The sequence below is a fragment of the Lontra canadensis genome, unplaced genomic scaffold, assembly GCF_010015895.1.
Source record: "Lontra canadensis isolate GAN:19392208 unplaced genomic scaffold, GSC_riverotter_1.0 scaffold84, whole genome shotgun sequence".
Classification (NCBI taxonomy): Eukaryota; Metazoa; Chordata; class Mammalia; order Carnivora; family Mustelidae; genus Lontra; species Lontra canadensis.
The window spans coordinates 3,007,294-3,030,324 of NW_022631078.1; the positions used below are offsets into that span (position 1 = coordinate 3,007,294).

Consider the following 23,031-nt stretch of genomic DNA (forward strand, 5'->3'; position numbering starts at 1 on the left):
TGATCTCCTCGGGCAGTGGTTCTCTGCCAGGGACGGTGCCCCCAGGAGATGCTGGCCAATGTCCAGCAATGTTGGGGTGCCCCCTGGCATTTTTTCAAAAAAAGATTTTATGTATTTATTTGACAGAGAGAGATCACAAGTAGGCAGAGAGGCAGGCAGAGAGAGAGAGGGGAAGCAGGCTCCCTGCTGAGCAGAGAGCCCGATGTGGGGCTCGATCCCAGGCTCCTGGGATCATGACCTGAGCCGAAGGCAGAGGCTTTAACCCACTGAACCAGCCAGGCACACCTGCTCCCCAGCATTTGTGGCTGGAGCCCAGGGATGCTGCCCAAATCCAGCTGTGGCCAGGATGGCCCCACCGCGAGAGCTGCCCACGGTTCCGGTGAGCAGCCCAGTCTCAGGGAGTTTTGTGGTTGCCAGCACCTTTCCGTCCATTGGGGGGACCTGTGCAGTCCAGAAGCAATCTTACCAGGTGTTGAAGAGGGGCGTCAGGTTGTTGTTTTGTGAAGCGACAGCTGGGTGACTCCTGGGAGCCTCGGCCAGTCGCTCCCTCTGCAGACGGGGCTGTGCCAGCCTGAAGGAGGCCGTGACGAGGAGTGACATCCAAGGCCATTTCCCCGGGAAGATGCTTAGCGCATTTGCAAGTGCAGACTCTGGTGGGGTCGGGGTACTGCGCCCCTGATAGCAGGGTAGGGGGTGGGGGAGCTGCTGCAGGGGGCAGGCCAGGCTGTGGGCCGGGCCGGTGTGTGCCCTGGGCCCCCATGTCCTCGTCTGGGGAGTCCTGTCCAGGTGAGTCCTGTCCAGCGCTGTGGCCACCAGCCAGGTCCAGCCCCTCCTGAAAGGAACCTTTGCTCACACAGGATCTCTCATCCCACTGCTGCTCTTTTCCAGAAGACCGTTCCTTTTTTTTCCTAATCTCACATTGCAATGCAAGGTCATGCAGGATGCAGGCAGAGATGAGAGATGTTGATGCCGTGAAGAACATGAAGTGCCCCCGAATTCCCGCCATTAACTGTTGGCCCCCCTCTGTTTTCTGTACACGCGCAATGTGCTGTCGTTCCCACTCGTACCTGGCGTGTTTGCATGACACACACTGTCCCTCCTGAGGTCCCCTGCGGGCCAGCATGAGGAGGCCGGCCCAGGCTGGTTGCACGTGAGCCTCGGAGGAGACTGATGGAACCGGGGGACGTGTTCTGTGTCCTGCACGCACTTGCTGTCTGTCCTTTCAGGTTCTTGGTGGAGTTCTTAGCCTCCTACTTAGAGAGGAGAGTTTTGAAGAATAGGGTCTTCTGCCCTTGATGTGCAAACATGCAGTGAACTAGAAAGGAAAGGAGCGCCAGGCCCTGAAGGCAGGTCCTCAGCTGGGCACAGAGGAGGGGACAGGAGCCTGGGGGAGATGGAGCCTCGGCCTTTTGTCTCTGACAGACAGAAGATCTGTCTCAGCCCTGATCTTATGTAACTTCCCGAAACCTCGTCCCTCTGACACGGTCATCCTCACGCACAGCCGTGAAACGCAGGCTCAGCCAGTGGCCGCGGTGCTGACCGATGGGCCGGGGCCAGCCGCCCTCTGCGTGCCCGGCCCCTCCGCATGCCTGGCCCCTGGGCTCCTGTGCTCCTGCAAGGGGCAGCCCCAGACCAGACCCAGAGGTCCCCTCCTGACAGTCCTCAGTGAAGTGTCCACACAGGAGGGATTTTTACCTCCCTGCAGGTGTCGATCCCCCAAGAGAAGACCGCTCTGTGCGTCCCTGCACGCATCCCACACACAAGCCACGTTCGTGTGAACAACCGTGTGTTTGTCTTGTTCTCACCCAAGGAAGCATGGGGAGGCTGACCGTAGAGGAAGACAGGAAGGTTCATCCCAGAGTCCCTCCCTTGCATTGTGTCCCTTGTCCTGTCCCCCAGTTTTGGTGACCCAGGAGCAGACCTGCGTCCGCCCAGGCTTCCCTCTGCCTGGGAGCCTCCTGAGCTCCAGCTCCCCCAAGAGAAAACTCCACGAGCCTCGAAGCCCCAAGCCCTCCAAGCCCTCTGTCCTGTCCCTCCAGGCCTGTCCCTCCCTCGGCTCCTCCTTCTCTCCCAGGCCACCTTCTGAGCGGCTTGTCCTGGCCACATTGTGGTCTCTGCTCAGACCCTGACCCCCCCTCCCCCGCCTCCAGCCCCGCACTGCGTACCCCTCCTGTGCCCTGTCACCCCAACATCTCCCCACGCAGCCCCTCTGTGATGGGGGCGGGTCCGGCGCCCGGTGGGTACCCGAGCGAGCGGGGTGCTGTCGCAGCTGCGTGCGACGTAACAGGTGAGCCGTGTGCAGGAGTCGGGGGGCCTGCAGCGGCACCGGGAGCAGGGTGTGGGGCGACATCCTGACATCTCATGCTTCCTCCTTCGGCTCTCCGAGTCGTCCAACCAAATGAGCAGGATTAGGAATTACTGATGCGTAGACTCTCACGTGCGTTATCCTGGGTGGTGTGTGACTTGGACTAATTTAACCGCGTAATACGACTACTGGTCTCTTGTGCGGTTTCTTAAATCCGCCGGTTCGTCTGAGTATGGAGAAGCTTCTGCCCTACTGACTCGCACTTAGCCTGTCCTGATAGCCTCTCGGCTGTTTCTTACCAGCAGGTATAACCACCGCCCAGGGCTGCGACCGCGCCTGACGCCTGTTCTCAGGGTCTGAGATGGCCGTGAGAGTGTGAGACCCTAAGGGGCGGGTCCCCTACTCTTCCCACGGCATCCCCGAGCCACTGCCGCGAGCCTGGCCCCGCTCGGTGCCCCAGACACACAGAACCCTGAAGGCTCCTCCGCACGGAAACACTGGTGCAGACTCGGTGGGGCCTGAAGGAGGGCAGGCCAGCGCCCCACAGGTTGAGGAGGATGTGGGAGGCAGGCCGTGGGATGGCATTGGGAGGGAGAAGGCAGGGCGCCCTGGAGGGAGGCCTCCGTGACAGCCGCCCCCCTGCCGGCCTCTGAACCCCGGTGCGCCGCAGCCCTTGCTGCCCTCTGACGCCCACTTCTGGTTACTCTCCAAGACTCTCTCTGCCCCATGCTCCCGGCCAGTCTGGCCCTGCTGGGCACCGTCTCCTCCCAGCCTTCCAGGACTCCTTGAGGCCCACGCCCATCTGCGCCTTCCCTGACCCCTGCGGGCAGTGACTTCCAGACCGCGGGAAGTTGCTGAAATGCCCCAGTGGTGGGTTTCTATGAGCCCCGGCCAAAACCGAGCTCTCCAGCTCCATGTGACAGCCAGCCCGGGACCAGCCACAAGTTACGGTGCTCTGCTCTGCTGGATCCTAGCAGCCGTCCTCGGACACGCGTCCAGAGTGCAGCCTGTGCGACAGGGGCTCACTGTCCGGGTCTCCACTTCCGGGCCCCCCAGCCGTGCTGGTACCGGCTTGCTTCTGCCATCTGGGCAGCTCTGTGGAGTGGCCTCCGCCGGGCTTCCCGCCGTCGACAACATGGGCTGCTGTGTGCCCCCAGCCCATGCCGTCCTCCCCCATCTGACGCCTCCCCACCCCCGTCAGGCCTTTCCAGAGCCCCCGCCGCCCCTGGCCTCCGCCACTGGGGGCCCTTACTCTGTGGGGCACACGCGGTAGCCCCGGGTCCCGCCTGCCCGGTGGTTCGTCACGTGCTTCCTTCCCACTTGGATTCCTGAGCCAGACTAAGGACAGACACTGTGTCTTGAACATCTTTGCCCAAACTGAGCACAGAAGCTGGCCTGGAAAGTCAGCGGAGCAGGTCATGGAAAAGTGAGCAGCCTGCGTTGCCCACTGTTGGATAAACGTCCTCTTCCGATAACATTGAGTTTCCCGAGTGTATTTAGCTCCGAGTTTAATAAAACTATGTATGATTTTTCTTTTATTGGATGTCTAACGAGAATATTAAAGCAGAACAGCCCCAGCATTTTGGGATGGATTTCTTATATTCTTGTGAATTCTATGCAGTTCATCTGATGTGAGGATGTGGTCTTTACAGATGCCTGCTGTGTGCCCATCTCCGAGATTATCACCGTAGAGGAAACCGACACTCACGGGAAGCGCTACAGCAGCGGAACATGGCAGAAGATGGAAAAGCCCTTTGCTTTCACAGGTGACGGAGCAAACCACCCCCCCCGGCCCCCGTCTTCACTGATTTCACACAGTTGAAAAGGCGAGTTTTTCGTCACTCGTTTGACAGGCTCAGTGTTTCCTTTTTTTTTTTTAATCTTTTAGAAACTGCTTTATGTAATTTTCCCCCAAGATCGACTTTTAATTAATGTTTCGATCATCTTGTTTCTTACTTTCTTTGTTTTTTTGTTTTTGTTTTCTTAATGGGTTAAAAGAACGGAGACGCAAGTCTTCTTCCTAATACCTTGGACGTCGCTCGCGGGCCCGGAGGGGGTTTCCGCGTGAGCTGTGGGGCCCAGGGCTGCGCCCTGACCTGCCCCGCTGTCTGTCTCCGCAGTGCACTGCGTGAAGAGAGCCCGCCGCCGCCGCTGGAAGTGGGCGCAGGTCACTTTCTGCTGTGCCGAGGAGCCGCTGTGTCACCTGTGGCTGCGCGTCCTGCAGGAGCTGCTGGGGGCGCTCAGTACGTGCGTTTGTACCCCCCACCCCCACCCCCATGAGGCTTCGCTGCCTCATGCACAGCTGCCTGTAACCTGCGGGGTAAACGGGTGTGGCGTGGGCAAACTGACCGATGTACCCATCAGAGGACCAGCCTAGAGTTGCTGGCAGCCCCCACATGGCCTCCCGGGGCCAGGGCGCTTTACCGACCAGCTGGGACCCGGGGCGCGGGTCCCTGGACCTGCGGAGCCTCGGTTTCTATTTCTGGGCTGTTGGGATGGGGGTCCCTGCGTGGCAGGTGAATGTGGGGAGCCAAGCAGGTCATGGGGACGCACCCCCGACATCGGGGGGGCCGATATCTGAAACGCGGATGGGTTGCTGGGCGATGAGAGTCCATCTGTCCAGCTCCTTGGAAGAGTGTGTCCGTGATCCTGTCTCCTGCCGTTGGTTACAGTCTCAGTACGTAATCTGGTCAGTTCCTTCAGCTTGAGCCACAGAACACAGCGCGGAGAGGGGTGGTTTTCAGTCTTTTCAAGCGAATTTGGCGTCTGGATCCAAAAAGTGAGAATTTACTTGAAGGTGGCGTGGCCCACAGACGAGCTTCCAAGAGACGTCCTGGCCCGAGACGGCTCCTCGTACCTGCAGGTGTCGAGGATCTGCTCCTTTGGGTCTCTCTGATTTTAACCCTGTGTTACTGTCTGTGGCCTCCCAGAAGCAGCCTAGACCCCGGGATGCACCCACATCCCGCGTGTGCAGCTTGGCCCCTGTCACCAACATCCAGATCCCACACCAGAACCGGCCAGCCCCCTGGGGCCCGCTGAGCACCCCTGTCCCTTCCCCATGGGGTGACCACTGCCTGGCTTCATTTTGGGCTTCGTAGATGTCAGGTCGTACCGCAGACACGCCTGTGTCTGGCTTTTTGGCTCAGCGTTCTGTCTGTGAAGCGAGCCACGCGGGGCCCGGTGGTGTCCGCGGTTCGTCCCTACTGCAGACCGTGTCATTATGAACGTTCTGGCTCATGTCTCGTGTTGCCTTTCTCTTGGCTGTGTCCACGGGAGAGGGGTCTCTGGGGTGGGGGGCGTGCGTGTGTTTCCCTGGTAGGCCCCGTCAGACCGTCTTCCAGACCGCGGTGCCAGCAGCGCTGCCCCCGGCAGACCTGCAGGGTCCCGCTCAGCCCGCACCTCACCCACACCCTAAAAGCTGTAGCCCTGTTGATGGGTGTCGGGCGCCTGGCGCTCGGGCATTGACGTGCCTTTCCCTGACAGCTACTGAAGGTGACACGTCTATTCCCATGTTTAGGGGCCACTTGGAAGTCCCCTTCTGTAAGGAGAGTGTTCAAGTCTTGTGTCCGTTTTTCTCTTGGGTTGTTGGTCTTTCCTCCACGTTACATGGACACTCTTTGCGTGGTGTGGATCCAGACCTTTTGTTGGGTTTATGCACGACACATACCTTCTCCGTTCTGGGGTTTGCCTTGTCCCGCTCTGGCTGGTGAACGGATGTCCTCGACGCTCATGTCCTTCCAGTTCTCGTGGTCAGTCCCGTCCTATCCGATGTCCTTGTCTGCTCCAGGGCCACGAGGATATTTTCCCCTCGGAGTGGTGTCTTAGCGCTCACATTCAGACCTACGGTGTCCGTCTGGGGTTGGTGTTGAGTGGCGATGGCTCGTGTAGGTACGGGTCTGTGCTCGACCCCCGCTGCGGCCGGGGGGACGGTCCCCGCCCCGTGCACGGTGGCGCCTCATGCGGGTCTTCACTTCTTGCTTCGCTGTCGAACTTGGAGAGAGTTTCACTTGCGTCCAGTGACTCGGCGAAATTCACTTATTAATCTCACTGGAATGATGATTCTTTTGGATTTTCCTCGAGCAGAATCGTGTCCCTGTGAGTAGGGGCAGTCCTGTTTCATTCGTCTTCGTTCTCGCGCCTTTCTTCCTCCTTCTTACACGTCCGTCCTGCAGCGGGTCCCAGCGGGGACGAGCCTCTCAGCCCTGCTCACGGGGCCAGTTTTCAACACTTCACTGTCAAGAATGATGTTTCTTGGGGTTTTGATAGATAAAAAACCAACAAACATATGAAGGGGGCACCTGGCTGGCTGAGTTGGCGGAGCACGTGACTCTTGATCTCGGCGTTGTGAGTTCAAGCCCCACGCCAGGTGGATAGAGATTCCTGAAAAAGTAGAAATAAATACAAGTTTAAAAATCCGGAAAAAACATCTTAAGGAAGTTTGTTTCTAATTCTTAGCTTTCTAGACTTTGTTTTCTCTTAAACCACGGCTGATCATCGAATCTGATAAATGCTTTTTCCGCATCCCCCGAGGTGCTTGTGTGATCATCTTCTTTTAGAGTTAAGGTGTGAATTATTTCTTTCTCGCATGTAAAACCTCCGTCTTCCCAGGAAATCCTCTTGGCTTGCCTGCTCACTCTTCCTACAGGTTTCTGGAGTTGACTTGTTGACTTTCTTCAGGATTTCTGCACCTTGGCTTGGGGAGAAGTAGAGCCACACGTGCAGCTCTGGACGAGTTTTGCTCCCGGGCTCTGGTCCCCCGTGCTGGTTGCGGAGTGGCGCCCCTTCCTTCTGTTCCGTGGAGGCACTCCTGCGATGTGGGGCTGTGGTTTTCTTGACGTCCTTGGAAGCACTCCCTGGTGAAACCGTCTGGGCCTGGGTTTTCTTCGTGAGGTTTTCATTAATGACTTCGGTTTCCTTATTAAATATCAGACTATTCAGATTTTCGATTTCTTTTGCCAGCTTTGGTAAATTATATTTTTTGAGAAAATTGTCCATTTATCCAAGTTTATAAATTCATTATTAAGAAATCCTTTCACTTCCCTTGTAACACGTGCAGACGCTGGGGTAATGTCCCCTTTCTCATTCCTGGTGATTACTGATTTGTTGCTTCTCCCTTGCTCTGTAGCAACTTTATTAGGGAATTGTCAATTTCATGAATATTTTTGTTTTTATTTTTTAAAGATTTTATTCATTTATTTGTCAGAGAGAGAGAGAGAGGCAGGAAGAGGGAGAAGCAGGCTCCCCACTGAGCAGAGAGCCCGATGCCGGACTCGATCCCAGGACCTGAGATCATGACCTGAGCCGAAGGCAGCGGCTTCACCCACTGAGCCACCCAGGCGCCCCATTTTTATGAGTCTTTTTAAAGAACCAACTTTTGGCTTAATTGATTTCCTCTACCGTACACCTCCCCCAGTACTTTATTGTGGTTTTCAACCATCCAGAAGACGTGTAAGACTTGTATCATGAACAGGCGCACGCCCGCTGCGTGGAGGCCGCAGGGCTTGGCGGTTTGCGTTCTTTCTTTGCCAGCGTCTGTGTATCTGTCTGTTAGTGAATCGTAGTCTCTGCCGAGTCTCAGAGGAAGGGACAGGTGGGGCTGCTTTACACACGTCAGCGGGCACCTTGTGGATTAGAGAGCAGCCTTTGCCTGCAGTTCTGAGCTAGAAATCCCATGCGGTGGAGTGGACAGATGGTGAGCTGAGACCAGTGCGGCTGGAACACACACGCACGTAGCTGTGTCCCCCAAAGCCCCGTGAGACGTAGATCGCCCCAGAGTTTTCTCGTGGTCCTTCCTGTCGGAGCAGAGACAGCCACCCCGTGGACGGAGTCACATCACAGGGGCCCCTTCAGGTAGGGCTGTAGACCGCCCAGTGACGGCGTTGACAGGATCCACGTCGGCAGGATACCAGTAGTCTGACCTTTTTGACTGCCGAGTAGTATTCCATTGTGCAGCTGGACCGCGTCTGGGGTGTCAGCCCCCAGCGGACGGACACGGGTGTTTCCACTCAGGGGCTGTTGTGAACTTCTGTGTGCAGGATTTTGTGCGGACTCAGGTTCTCAGTTTTTCGGGTGGGGGGGATATACTTTCTTGCTACTTTTATTGATTGCCAGTAAAGTTAGTTTCTGAGGGTCAGAATCTATCTGAACTGACCCCAACACAAATGTCGGTGTGAGCCAGGTGAAGAGGCTCTCTGGACGGGGCTGAGGCCCGAGGCTGACAGGCTGTCTGGGTGTCTCACAGTCTGTCTCTCCGTCATCTCTGTCTCTCCGTCTGTCTCTTCTAATGGTCCCGTCTGCACATGTTTCTTCTTGTTCTCTGCAGACTTGCCTTCCAGAAGTCACATTTTATAGGACTGTTCATCAGGAGACAGTGTCTCGGTCAGAATTCTGGTTTCTTGGGGATTCGCAGATCCACGGAGCTCTTGACCATTCTGATAGACCCCCACTCTCCCCTGCCCGTAGATTAGGAAACTCTTCAGCACCGTTCTTTAACCTGAAGTTAAATGCTTTTTACCAGGCAGTACTAAGCAGGGTTCTCAAACTACAGTCGTTAGATTTCCTTCAGCGACACAGTCTTTACTGTTGACACTTGCTGGGTTCACTGTGATTTACACGTCGTTGTTTTGTAGCATCGAGACCAAAGCATTTACTGGTATTCATTAATCCGTTTGGAGGGAAGGGACAAGGCAAGCGGATCTATGAGCGGAAAGTGGCGCCATTGTTTACCTTAGCCTCCATCACCACCGAAATAATTGGTAAAGTATCAATTCTATTAAACATATACAAGTAAATCTGAGAATGACTCAAGTGTGATCACTAGACAAGGTTTTATCTTACAAGTTTATTTTAAACAAAGTAAAATGTGTTGTTTTATATACCAGAATGAGAACAATACGATATAAAGAATGGATACTTTTCTAACCAAGTTGTGGCATAAGAAACACTCAAGAGAAAGGCTAAGAAGACGAAAGGGTAAAGATCAGGGACAGAAAGTTCTTGCAAGGAGAAAGAAAAGCAGTTAGTAAGACTTAGGAAGAATTTCACAATAAGTGACACTTGAAGAAATATAATGTGACGCCATGTTCGTGGCCCCGATTTTTAGTGCAAATTCTCGACGCTGGGTCGGGGTGCAGAGACGCTGTTCTCCTCCCCGTGACCCTGTGCTCTGAGGTTTGTGCACACTTCTGAGTGGGGGTTGCCCAGTACCCCAGCTTTCTCGCTCTTGCCCAGGACGACAGTCGGGTGTACGAGTGACAGGCACAGAGGTGCGTGGCCACATTTTAGAACAGCAAACGTTCGAGCCAGCATGATGCCCGCTGGCAGGAAACATGGGGCTGCAGTCATGTCCCTGTGAATCTGAAGGGACAGCACGTGGACCTTTAATGTGGTCTTTCCAGAGAACTTTTCACTGAAAAGAGTGTCTGGGATGAATGTCGGGAAGTCTGGGGTACAAAACTCCACGCAGAGTAGCGTTTCTGTTGCGTTTTGTTTCTTACTTTGAGTACACAGTCTGCGGACTCGTGTTTCCTTTTTCTTATATCTTCAGATATTCTAAAATTTTCTTTGAGTTCTGTTTTATTTAAATTTAATTAAAGTTTCAGCATAACCGGGGTAATAAGGAAAAACTTTAAAATAATGCGCTTATAATATAAAAAATACATATAATATAATAATATAACATAATGTTATTTTTCCTCACAGTTACTGAACATGCGAACCAGGCCAAGGAGACTTTATATGAGATCAACACCGACAGATACGACGGGTGGGTGCTGCTCGTTCATCCTGACGCCCACGTAGCACACGCTGATCAGGCCTTACCCATCTCGGTGTTGTTCCCTCCCTGTCCTTCGTTTTGCTCCTAATTGTCATGGGAGAAAATCAGAAATAGCCGAGAAGTTCCGTCGTGCCTCCTTCTACGACGTGGAGCGACCACTGGCTGTTGTCCTTGTCCGTCCGTCTCCTGCCTCCTACGCGGACGAGTCTTCCCTGAATCATTTGTCTGTTCCAGACATTCCCCTTTTGTTCCTAAATGTTGGAGGGCGCGTCCCAAACACGAGGCTGCTCTACAGAACAAATACCGTGACAACGCGGGAGACCACAGGACACGAGGCTCTTTTTTTTTTTTTACTTTATTTATTTGACAGATCACAGGCAGAGAGGCAGGCAGAGAGAGAGGAGGAAGCAGGCTCCCTGCGGAGCAGAGAGCCCAATGTGGGGCTCGATCCCAGGACCCTGAGATCATGACCTGAGCCGAAGGCAGAGGCTTAACCCACTGAGCCACCCAGGCGCCCCAGGACACGAGGCTCTTACCTGTTTGCTGTCCCCACTGGGGTCTCGCCCCCCCGTCCCATTGTCCCTCACCGTGGGAGAGCGCTTATCTCAGGCTTTCTTGGTGTGCCTGAGGTTTTGAGACCACAGACAAGTTGTTCAATTGCGCCCGCAGGTTTGGGTGTCTGATGTCTCCTCTTGGGTCGGCCCTGGCTGTGCGTGTCCAGCTGTGTGACACGGGGCAGGGCGGGGAGCTGCTGCGCTCTTTCCCCGCGTGCGAGTCTGTGTCCATGCTGTGTCTGTCTCTGCTGGCGCATCAGCCCCAGAGGGCCAGCGTCCTGAGCCCTGTGCGCAGCTGTCCCCTAGCCCCTGGCACAGGCCTAACGCATGGCAGGGGCTCGGTGGAGCGCTCGAGACCTGGGGGAGGATGGCTGCCTCCGCAGGGGTGAGGACCCAGGGCAGCTCACAGGCTGCTGCTGAGGGTCAGGCATTCTGGAAGGACCTTAAAGCCGTGCGGTGAAGACTGATGTGCTGGGATTGGACCTGGGACGGCTGAAGGAGGTTATGCGCTGTGGGCACAGCCGGCTGGAGGGCAGCAGGGGATATGTGCAGAGGGGATGGTCTCTAGGACGTCTGGGGGAGACCTGACTGGTCCGGGTGATGGAATCCTACAGAAGACACATAGGCACTTGTTAGAGATGGGGAGCTGAAGTCGGCTTTGGAGACAGGGGTGCAGCCAGCATGGAGAACGTGACCGGGTGGCCCCGGGAGCCCAGGCAGCGTGGAGGTTAAGGGTGGCTGCGGGGCTGCGGGCTGGTCTGGCAGGTGGAGCGCTGTGGAGGGAGACGTCTGTTCTGCCTTTGTCTGCTTATTTCTTTTCTTTTTTTAAAAGGTTTTGTTTATTTGACAGAGATCACAAGCAGGCAGAGAGGGAAGCGGTGGGGGGGCAGGCTCCCTGCTGAGCAGAGAGCCGGATGCGGGGCTCGATCCCAGGACCCTGGTATCATGACCTGAGCCGAAGGCAGAGTCTTTAACCCACAGAGCCAGCCAGGCGCCCTGTCTGCTTACTTCTTAGCAGTCTGGCCTGAAGGGGAAGCCCCTGCTTGTGGGCGGAGGGGAGGGCGTGACCTTGTGGGGACTGCAGAAGGGACCCTAACAGCCGTGTCCCCGCAGAATCGTCTGCGTCGGTGGAGATGGCATGTTCAGCGAGGTCTTGCATGGCCTGATCGGCAGGACGCAGCGGGACGCCGGCGTGGACCAGAACCAGCCCAGGGCAGCACTGGTGCCCAGCCCGCTCCGGATCGGCATCATCCCCGCGGGTAGGGGCACTGTCCCCCCCCCCCCTTCCGCGGGAGCATCAAGCTTGGTTTTCCTTCAAGGTCATTCTGCTACCGAAAGGGTGATCTCCCCGCCACTCGGGGGCACCGTTTGTCGAGAAACAGTTTAGCGCTTGAGGGAATCTTGTTTTCCTTCCCTGGGCACTGCTTCCCACGGGCACTGAAGCCGGTGGCTGGGGTACAGTCTGCTCTCAAAGGACTGACCAGTCAGGGGTGGGGGGACCTGGGGAACACGGGGACCCCAGAGCACAATCAAGGAGAAAGGAAGCCGGGGAAACAGGTGGTTTTCTGGAAGTGGCTTGCAGCCCAGACTGGCGGGTGCTGGGGACTGGTGGGGGCTAACACAGTGTGGGGGGGGTGACTTCTGTGTGACTTCTGTGTGAGACGGGGAGGGATGGGGTCCCGAGCCTGTTCACCCCATGGGCCCCTGGGCTGTGTCCTGAAGAAGTCTGGCTCAGTGTGGGTTTTGTTTATTTTTTTTCAGATTTATTTATTTATTTGAGGGGTAGGGGGAGATGGGGCAGAGGGGGAGGAGAGAGAGGACCTCAGGCAGACTCCCCACCAAGAGTGGATCCCAACGCGGGCCGCGATCCCATGACCCTGACATCACGACCTGAGCGGGAACCAGGAGTCAGACACCCCACAGACTGAGCCCCGCAGGCGCCCCTGGCTCAGTGTGTTTGGTGACTGTAGGAAGTACTCACTTCTTTGGAAATCACCACGTTGAGTTATATAAATTGGTTCGGGGCTTTGCGAACATCGTCCGCAGGGAGGCTCCCCTGTCCGGTGCCCGGGTCTGCCCGGAGGCGACAGTGATGGGGGCTGCGTCCTGGCAGAAATCCCACGTGGCATGTCCCCTCCCACCATTCGCGACAGCTGTGAAGGAGCAGCTGTCCTGGTCCCCCTTCATGGACCAAGGTGAGCGGCCCAAGGTCCCCCAGAGGGACCTCTCTGCCCCGCCCCACGGTCAGGAAAAGTCGGACGAACGTTGGTCACGCAGCGGATGTGTTTATTCTGGGTCGATCGCCGCTCACGACTCCTTCCCATTAGACTTTTCTCTTGGCTGCCTGGGGTCTGTTCCGGGCGACGTGAATTTTATTTCTCTGCTAGACTGTTTTTTCGTGACGGCTTTTACAGCCATCGGCCTGCAGTAGCACGACCACGTACAAGCTCAAGCTGTTCCCGTTCAGGAGCCGCTCAGGAGTGTCGTGGGGACAGACGCGCCGCGTGCTGTGGGCATTCTGGGCCTTGGGGATCGGTGGAAGACGGGATGGGCGAGGCCTCTGCCCACTCAGGGGACCCAGCACACTGGGAAACTAGAGCGGGCACACTGCAGACAGTGGCCAGGAGGGGCTTCTCTTGCTGGGGTGCCCGGGGCCCTTTCCAAGAGGCGACAGGTGAGGGGCTGGCCATGTGGGGACGCAGGTGTGCCGGGGGTCAGCTGGGCCAGAGCTGTGTGCCCAGGAAAGGGGACCCGCCTGGTAGGGGTGCCAGGAGTGGGGTCATCGAGGGGCCTGGACAAGGGCTCAGCTTGGGGCTCGAGTCCTGAAGGCCACGCGGTGAGACGCAGAGGCCATGGGCAGTGTCATCTGAACGGGCTTGAAGGCCACCCCATGCGCTCTGTTCTGGTTGGTGGTGTCTGAGCCCCAGGGGGGATGTGGTGCTTGGGCCGGTGGCCATGTGGCTGGCTGGGACTCGGGTATAGCTGTGCCACAGAACCAGCAGGCACTGGTGGAGGAATAAGGGTGACCCCGTGATGTCGGTCTTGGTGCCCCGGGGGCACAAAGATGAGGCGTTGGGGTGGGGGCACGAGTTCTGATGGAGATCGGGGATGGGCTCCTAGGGGACGCCGAAGCCAGCGCTTGGAAGGGAGTGGCTGGCTTTGGGAGGAGTGGGCCACGGGAGTCTGGCAGGTGTGTGGCAGCCCCGGGGCGGCTGGGACGGCTGGACACAGAGCGCATTGGAGACCCATCACTGCTCCAGCTGCCGTGAGTCCAGACCTGCTGATGCCTTCTCAGTTCTAGTCTCCTTCCACTTAAGGATCTAGAGGAAGGAGCCAGTCCGCAGAAGGAGGGGGCCCTCTCCCTGGGCCCCTCTGTCCTCGTTTCTGCTCGGCACACCCGAGCCTCCACACCTCTGCAGACTTGGTCCCGGAACCCCGTCCCAATGCCTGGTTGGGGCCAGACCTTGGTTTCCAGCCAGGGCTTCCTCTTGGTCGAAGTCTGGGCCACGCAGATGTCTGAGGAAATGCCCAGGGAGTTAGGTCACATCCGAGGGATGAGCTGTTGAAAGCACACTGGACGTTAAAAGGAAGGAACGGGGTTCAAGGGACTTGCCTGTGGGCACCCGGGTCCCCCCAGCTGCACCAGCCTGTCCTCTTCAGACCATCGGGGGCCACACGCAAGCTGGAGGCGCTCTGGAGCTTGGGCAGGTCCATCCATCCGCGATCACGCACCCTCGAAACACCGCTTTCCCAGCCCCTCTGAGAGCCGGCTGCTGCTGTGGGCCCAGGAGCGGGCGAGGCGGGGCCCCCAGGTTGTGGGGAGGTGCACCGTGGGTCCAGGACACAGAGAGCCGAGTGGGGGACACGCTGTTGCAGACAGGGTGCTCTGAGAGGCCTCTCAGGGTGACACTGGTGCAGGGCCCGGAGTGTGGTGAGGACGGTCCTGCCTTTGGGCCGCAGTGGTCCTTGGGCAGGAGGGAGTCTGGGTCTGGCCTGGAGGTGTGAGCAGGGAGCCAGAGGCAGGGCGGAGCGGGGAGGGGCAGAGGCCGGGGCCGAGAAGGGTCTGGAGTGCTGGCAAGCCGAGCGATGACCTCCTTTAGCAATCCGCCTCGTTAGCAAAACCATCCCTGAAACCTGTCAGGTCAGGTCACCTGCCGTATTCATTGCCGGGGGACCGGGTGACAGAGAATGCGTGTCCTATCCAGGGATAGGGCCGTGGGAAATCCTGGAACACAAGTCCGCGGGGCCCCACCCCAGCCGGGCTGGGCCTAGACACCTTGGCCTGTGCCGCCCACACCTCCTTAGATGAGATGCGTCCAGCAGCTTTGGAGGAGCGCCACGCTGTCCTGGAGGTCAGTCACGAGCCTGGCCCCCTTGGCTGTGGTTCTGCGGGGTCCCAGCACGCGCACACGTGAGCCTGAGAGGATCCGTCACGAGACTCTGCTGCCCCAGTGGGGGCGTCCGGCCCAGCGAGGCCTCGGGTATCTTGGCCGCGGTGCGGGATGGGGGCCAGACGCTCGCCGCTCTACTCTTGTCTGCGGTCCCTGCGGTCTCTGCGGGGTCCTGCCAGGGCGGGAGGCCCCGCGTCTGTGAATGCAGGCAAGTCCGGGCGTCTGCGCGGCATATGTCGTGAAGGATGGCTTGCCCGGAACGCAAACAAAGCCCTGGCTGTGCGATGGGAGAAGGGGCTCCACGGACGTTCTGGAAGGTTCTGGGGATGCGAAGAACTACCTTGGGGCACAGCTGAGAATAATTAAAATAGCCCTTTCAAGGGTGTTTTCTTAGGAGTGTTCGTGCTGGTTTTCCGGGTCTGCTTCGTTCTTTTGAGGAGCCTGTGGGAGACTCTGAAACCACACGGGTTTGCTGTTAATTTTTAATATCTTAAGACTTAACTCCTATGGTCTTAAATGCTTATTTAAAAATTTTTACTTTTTGGCTCATTTTTGGAATGGGATACTACTGACATTCTCAGGTTAAGATGAACAGAGCAAGAGAAACGCACGTCTTAAAGGCGTGCGTGTGTGTTTCCGTAACTTACAGCCATCAGGAGCGCCATGTCGCTCAGACGACGTCGAGCCTCCCCTCGGGCGGCAGACTGGGCCAGGGTCTGTGAGTCGAAGACGTGACACGGGCTGGCAGTCCAGCGCGTCTGTTTTCCGGTTATGGGGGACATCACTGACCACGGGAGATGCATCGATCGTTGGGGGCGGAGGACGGAGTGTCTGGACCCGCCGGCGTCTGGGCTGCTGTGCCGGCTGACCCTGGTCACTCTCTGCCGGGTCCCGGTCTGCAAAATGCAGCCAGACTGTGCGGTTCCAGATCCTGATGCGCACTTTACTCCGGGAAATCCACACTAGGCTTTTTCAGCCAGTTCGCTCGCTCAGCCCCCGCCCCGACCTGCTGGGTCCATGTCTCGGGGCAGTGGGGTTCGGCAGTCTGAGAAACAAGAGCCCACGGGACACTCTGCCCACGCAGGCCGAGAGCAGTGACCTGGACTGGGCCCCGGCTGGAAGGTGGACAGACGTGTGGAGGGTCCCAGCACCATCACCACGCCTGGGGATCCTGGCCCTCGCCGGGTGCCCTGAGGTCACCCCCAGCTTGCGGTCAAGCACGTCAGTGGGAGGTGTGTGCTCGCTGAGTTCCGGGGGGTCCCCTCCCGTCTGTCAGGTGGCGGCTGCCGTGCATCTTTGACCAGCGACGGGCCCCAGAGCGCTCTGTGGACCGGGGGGGGCTGTCGTCGGGACACGGGCTCCCACAGGCCTCTGCGGGGACCTCGCAGGTTGCCCTCATTCTGCATCCATGTTCCCGCTGCTGACGGCTCTGCATAGGTGCCCGTGGTCCTGGGGCCGCTGGCGTGTGCAGGGGGGACATACACGCCGTGCAGAGCGTGGAGCGACACTCCCCATCCCCCTGCCCCTGTGTCTGGCGCTCTGCTCCCCCAGACAGGCCGAGGAGCAGTCGTGAGAGCTCTGTGAGGAGCAAGTTGGGTTGTGTGGGCGTCTCAGCACATCTGACGAGTTCCTCTCAAGACGGCCAGGCCTCCCTTGGCACGAGGATTATTTAGTCCTCGTGTCCTTTCTTCATCCAAGGCCAGAAGGAAGCGCGACCACCCCGTTGGAAACCTGCTGCAGTTTTAAATCATTACGACGCCATCAAAAACCTTCCTTTTCTTTTTCCTTCTTTAGGGTCGACAGACTGTGTGTGTTTTTCAACGGTGGGCACCAACGATGTGGAAACGTCCGCCCTGCACATCATCGTGGGTAGGTCCCTCCCCGCGGGCCCTGATCATGGGGGAAGCTCTGGGCCGGGGCTGGCTTGCGGGCTTCCCTGGGCCTCCTGCCTGCGGGACTCTGTGTGGGCCGTGGTTCCCGGCTCAGATCCCTCCGGCGTCCCTGCCCCACAGTCGCAGGCACCCTGTGACCTGGCCACTGTTCGTGTCCCTGTGTGCGCCCAGGCCGACCCCCTGGCCCCGCATGCTCTGGGGTTGCCCGATGCTCTGCTCTCTGTTGCTCTCTGTGTCTGGGACGCAGCCCCCGCCCCGTCAGGACAGGCTTGCCCAGGTCCGAATCCACAGGCCTGCGATGCCCCTTCCACATGGCGTTTCCCGGGCACCTGTGCACTCGGCCCCGGGGCAGGAGGCCGTCCGTGCTGCTGGTCGCCGGCCCCACAAGCACGTGGCTCCCTCCCCAACCACGGTGCGTCTCCCGTGAGACCCGAAGCCACGCAAGTGCCGCTGGCCAGTGGCACGTTGATCGTCTGTTTCAGTCGTGGGCAACTCCCCTCCTTTCGCAGCCAGAATGCGCTCCCTGGGGCCCGACAGGACGGCTTTCCAAACCTGTTTTGGAAATGTCCATTAAATTCTGTCATTAGAGTGACGCGCGGGCGCCCAGTCCCCCTGGGGTGCACCCCGTCTCCCCGCGCGCCGGTCGTCCGCGTCGGCACGCGCTCGCCAGGCCCCGTCCGGGGCAGGAGGGGTGCGGCGCCAGAGTGGGGACCGCTTCCCTCCGCAGGGGACTCGCTGTCCATGGACGTGTCCTCCGTGCATCACAACGGCGCGCTGCTGCGATACTCAGTGTCCCTCCTGGGCTACGGCTTCTATGGGGACATCATCAAGGACAGCGAGAAGAAGCGGTGGATGGGTCTCGTCAGATATGACTTCTCAGGTGAGGCCGTCTGACCTCCGGCCCCACGCCGGTCTCCACGGCCTGCAGCCGCAGGGGCTCATCCGATGGGTTTGGGACGCCTGCGGGGCAGGGCCCGCACCCTGAGAACCCCCACCCTCGGCCCCAGAGCTGGAACTGGCGGGAACTGGAAATCCGCTGCAGACCACACAGAACAGGCGGGTCTGCTCCCGTCAGGGGTGTTGCCCTCGGGACGGGGTCTGACAGTGCGCAGTCCGGTGGCCACACCTGCCGCCCACACGGGCTCCAGGGCTGAGTTTGATCCATGCCATTTGTCTGGTCACGGCCCTTCCCAGTTCACTTTTGGGCGAATCTCTATTAGGTTCAGTCGAAGCATCGTAGGTGTTAACATCTGAGCCCTTGTCTTGGGAGAGAAAGGGACAGTAATTTGCTGGGCATGAGGCATCGCCGAGACTGAGCTAAGTTAGTAGAGCGGAAGGTGAATCGTAGGGGCCCCGAAGAACTATCTGATAAACCAGGGTCCGGGAAAGCAACGATGGGCACCGCGTCCCTGATGCCAAGCTGGCCGCCTGCCCTGAGCCCGTGGGGCCTCGTCCCGACCCACAGTCGCCCCTCTGCGGGGACGTGTCTCCTCCCCCACCTGGAGCCCGACACACCACAATGCTCCGAGGTGGTTCTGAGGCAGAGGGAGGCGGGTGTCTTTGGGCCCGTGGATGTGCACGTGGTCTGAGGACGGGCAGAGACGGGTCACCGCCGTCCGGGGAGAGGCTGCCCTGTGGGTTCTGGCTGTGCACCCTTCCCATTAGCAAGGAGCCGGGGGGGGTGTCAGGGGGAGAAGCAGGGGGATGGGCAGCGGGAGGAAGGTGGACTGGGGGCCACTGGAAGTGGCTTCTGCACAGGACACGTGGTTACTGAGTGTGTCCTGGGGCCCAGCCACATGCTAGGTGCTGGCACAGTGGGCCGGGGCCCGGGGTGGGGGGCTCAGTGCTGTCCCCGTCACGCGGGATGTGACTGTGGCCTCTGCCATCTGATGCGGGGCATGGTGTCACTGTTCCACTCCCAGGACACAGCATGGTCCCCACTGTGACCCAGGCCCCATGCCCGTGTCCTGTGGGACTCCCTGCACCAGCGGGCTGGGTTCCTGCCTCGCTCTTAGGGGTCAGCTCGAGGCCGGCCAGGCTCGCGGAGAGTGGACGGGGCTCTCGCAGTCGGCCCCGGGGCCGGCCACTGTCCTCTGGGCCCAGTGCTGCCGTGAACTTCGTCAGAGCTCTTCCCAGATGCCAGAGCTGTGCTGGGTGACCCTGGGCGGCCGAGGCTGGGAGACGCCAGGGTGTGGCTAACAGCCTGGGAGGAGCAGAAGGGGTCTGGGGGCTCCGCCCTTGGAAGCGTCTCCTTCAGGCCGCACGGACGTCAGGGGCTTCCGCAGACGCCAGCAACCTGCGGGCGGGCCAGGAGGGGCCACTGTCGGGGCAGCCCTGGAGACCAGGCGTCCTCCCTGCTCCTGTCACCAGGCTCCCGGGAGGCGCTGGTCGCATGGGGCGGCGTGGCCGGGAGGTGATGCTGGACTGACTCCTTCGTGCTCTGTTCTCAGGTTTGAAGACCTTCCTGTCACATCACTGCTACGAAGGGACAGTGTCTTTCCTGCCGGCGCGACACACAGTGGGGTCTCCGCGGGACAGGAAGCCCTGCCGGGCGGGGTGAGCACCGCCTTCCGTGCAGGTCTTCACACGTGGCGTGAAATAAAGCCAGGCTGTTTGGGGCTGTTTCCCTGTTGTGGGCGCGTGGCATCGTCTAGTCTCGACGGGGGAGGGTGGCGCTTGCGTGCCCAGCGACGGAGCTTGGCGCAGGGCCTCTGGGGTCCCGCGTCCCCACGCTTCTCCCCTCCTTGAACTGAAGGACTCGAGACCATAGATCAGAACAGTTGGAGGCAGAAGCTCCTTCCTCTGTCGTGTCGCCAGGCTGACTGCTGAGCTCATCTCAGGGGCGTAAACCCTTGTACCCCGGGGGACAGGGAGTCCAGTGGGCCCTGGGACCGCAGACACCGTCTGCACTAACTGTGGAGTTCCCAGTCGTCCACTTGCTTGGTAGCGATGGGAACACCGAAAACCAGTGTATTATTGGCCATGGAATTTGTACCTTTCTTGGCCTTTGCTCCCGCTGGAGCTCCGCTAACTTGGGGCCATGCAGACCTGGCTCTGGGCGCTGGCTTCCTGGCCTCCTAGGACGCGCCCTGCACGTGTGACGTTTACCCGTGTTAGAGCAGGACTTGAGGACACAGGTCACTGTCACAAGGTCTAATCTGGAGAATTCAAACTGGCGTGCAAAGGAAATATTGTTAGCTCAGCCTCTGAGACCGAGTCTGCTGTCACAGGAGAGTCCTGCAGTCCCGTGTCCCCGCCGAGCGTCTGCGCCCTCAGGAAGGGTGGTGACGTCCTTGCCTTTCAGGTGCTTCGTGTGCCGGCAAAGCAAGCAGCAGCTGGAGGAGGAGCAGAAGAAGTCGTTGTACGGTTTGGAGAACACGGGTAACGTCTCCGAATCAGTCACTGTCACCACCGTGTGCAGAACCGCGCGTTTCCGAGTCCTGGAGGGCGTCGCGTCTGTCCCTCTACGGGTGCCGCTCCGCACCTCCCTTTCTCCTGGGCTCCCGCAGGCAGCAAACAGCGGCCGCTTGCCAGCCCTGTGGCAGGGCGATGCCGCGGTTGGACACCGGCCTGGCTCCCGTTCCCCACAATGCTCTGCCCAGGGCCCAGCGGCCTTTCCTGCGACTCACCTGCACACCTTTGGGCTTTGCCCGGCACTTGTGAGGGAAGGGGCGCAGCGCCGCGGCAAACTGTGGACGTGAAATTCGGTTCCTTAGCAGGTTCATGTGTCCCAACATACTTCTCTGGATTTCTCCCGACCGTGTAAACATGGGAAAATAGCTCGCAGGCCATGCTGGGCTATCGGTCTGTGTTTGAAATTGTCCAGAAGTCCCCACGTGAGGACCAGCAAAACTGCTCCGTGTTTTGGCTGGTGACCCTCTGTGCCCAGCAGTCGGCACAGGATTCTTGGTGCTGGTGTCAGGGGGCCTGTCACGGGGGGAGTTTGTGGCGAGGGTCTCAGGACGCCCGCTCACCTCTAACGTCCCGTCCGCGACACCCCTTTCTGCTTCAGAGGAGGTGGAGGAGTGGAAGGTGGTCTGTGGGAAGTTCCTGGCCATCAACGCCACAAACATGTCCTGCGCTTGTCCCCGGACCCCCCGGGGCCTCTCCCCAGCCGCGCACTTGGGGGACGGCTCTTCTGACCTCATCCTTATCCGGAAATGCTCCCGGTTCAACTTCCTGCGGTTTCTGGTCCGGCACACCAACCAGTGCGACCAGGTGAGCGGCGGGAGACCCCGCGTCTCGCAGCATCCGGAGGCCCGCGGCTGTGGGTGTGTCTCTGATTTCAGTAAGATCTAGGGGTGGTTTTTGTTAAATTGTGCTTAAGGTCTACTCTAATGGTGTTAAGTGGCTTTTAAACTAGCATTTGTGAAAGGTAAGGAGTTCTTCAAGTTACAGCTACGGAACCACCAGAATGCTTTTCTTTCTGTTTTTTTTTTTTTTTTAAGGTTTACTTGTTTTTGAGAGAGAGAGGGAGCGGGGGAGGGGCAGAGGGAGAGGGAGAGAGACTGTCCAGCGGGATCCCCACTCAGCAGAGCCCAGCGGGAGGCTGGATCCCACGACCGTGAGATCGTGACTCCGGACGAAGCCGAGAGCCGGCCACTCCGCTGACCAAGCCGCCCCGCCTGAACCCTTTAGAAAGTGCCCGTCGCTGCGGCCACGGTGGGAGGTGGGCGTCTGATGGCGGCGCGCGGCCCACGGCCCAGCCTCCCCGGCCCGGCACCCAAAGAACACCACCCCCTTCTGTGTCTCTCGTTAGTTTGACTTCGCTTTTGTCGAAGTTTATCGTGTGAAGAAATTCCAGTTTCTGTCAAAGCACACGGAGGACGAGGACAGCGACCTCAAGGAGAGGGGGAAGGCGCGCTTCGGGCCCGTGTGTAGTGACTCCCCGCCCTGCTGCTGCCCCGTGTCCAACAGCTCCTGGAACTGCGACGGGGAGGTCCTGAGCAGTTCCAACATCGAGGTCAGGTGCGTGCCCGGGCGCGTCTCCCGGGGCTCAGCGTCCCCCGCGTCCCCATTCCGCCCGCCCCCGAGGCACCGTCTGCTGCTTTGGGGAGGGGGCTGCTGTCCCCACGGACGTCACAGCATGACCCGTTCCTTCATTTGCTCAATGGGCCAGCAGCTCCGCGGACCTCGGGGGGCCCCGGTTGTGGCCGGAGCTGGGGGTCTGGCTCGCAGCCTCCCTGGGGGTGGTCGCCCCAAGGCCGCAGGAGAAGCCGCCGGGACAGTTGTCTGCGTGGGGACTCGGCTTTTGTGATTTGACCAGTTAAAGACGTGGAATTAGTTGTAATGCTGGCTTAAGGATTTACTAAAATGCGGGAAACTTCGAAAACCAGGAACAGCATTATTTTGGGAAGCATATGGTCTGTATCTAGATATCGTTACCATGTTTGAGCAGTAAGTGACCTAGGTTTTTTTTCTTAAGATTTTATTTATTCATTTTGGAGAGATCTAGAGAGAGTGTAAGCAGGGGAGTGGTGGGGCGGGGGAGAAGCAGGCTCCCCACTGAGCTGAGAGCCCGAGGCAGAACTCGATCCCAGGACCTGGAGATCATGACCTGAGCTGAAGGCAGGCGCTTAACCATCTGACCCACCCAGATGCCCCAATTATGGGGGTTTTGTTACTGAACATCTTAGAGGAGCCTGTGACACCATTAGTAAAGGGGGAAGGTGGCCCTGCTGGTGGGGACCACGCGGACCCCTGAGCCCCTTGGCGCTCATCCTCATGCTTGTCATGGAAGGCGGGGTCTCTGGGGCACCTCGGCCACCCATGGACGCCTGGGTCGGGGCTGGGGTGGCGCTCCTTCGCCCTGGCTGACCGGATGTCCTGCACATCCCACGTGGGGGGGTCGCCTCGCATGGAGCCCTCCCTGCGGCCCTGAAAGCTCAGAACACGGCCATCTGGGGATGGTCACGCTGCTGAAGAGGGGGTGCCGGGTGTTGAACCTGGCCTTCGGGGCCTCCGCACCCTTTACAAGACAGGCTTCTGAAGAGTGTGGGTAAGTCACTCTGCACCCCTGGCCTGTCCCTGTGGGGCCGGGCCCAGAGCCAGCCATGAGGAGACCCCCAGGTCCCTCCACCCTCGACCAGCTGCTGGGCCGAGGGCCACGGGG

General features: G+C 59.0%; 1 protein-coding gene across 2 annotated transcripts in view; it reads left to right on the forward strand.

Moving 5' to 3' along the window:
• The window catches only part of CERK (ceramide kinase), a 37,387-nt gene that overhangs the window by 13,303 nt on the left and 1,053 nt on the right, over window positions 1–23,031 (forward strand). Inside the window, exons 2-11 of one of the 2 annotated variants that reach the window (XM_032882760.1) lie at window positions 3,958–4,071; window positions 4,426–4,548; window positions 10,007–10,070; window positions 11,750–11,895; window positions 16,822–16,896; window positions 17,647–17,799; window positions 19,370–19,475; window positions 20,224–20,300; window positions 20,932–21,137; window positions 21,679–21,887. In XM_032882760.1, the coding sequence (XP_032738651.1) occupies window positions 3,958–4,071; window positions 4,426–4,548; window positions 10,007–10,070; window positions 11,750–11,895; window positions 16,822–16,896; window positions 17,647–17,799; window positions 19,370–19,475; window positions 20,224–20,300; window positions 20,932–21,137; window positions 21,679–21,887 (1,273 nt within the window). The remainder of the gene's footprint in view (window positions 1–3,957; window positions 4,072–4,425; window positions 4,549–10,006; window positions 10,071–11,749; window positions 11,896–16,821; window positions 16,897–17,646; window positions 17,800–19,369; window positions 19,476–20,223; window positions 20,301–20,931; window positions 21,138–21,678; window positions 21,888–23,031) is intronic. The other variant, XM_032882761.1, reaches the window with a different exon arrangement.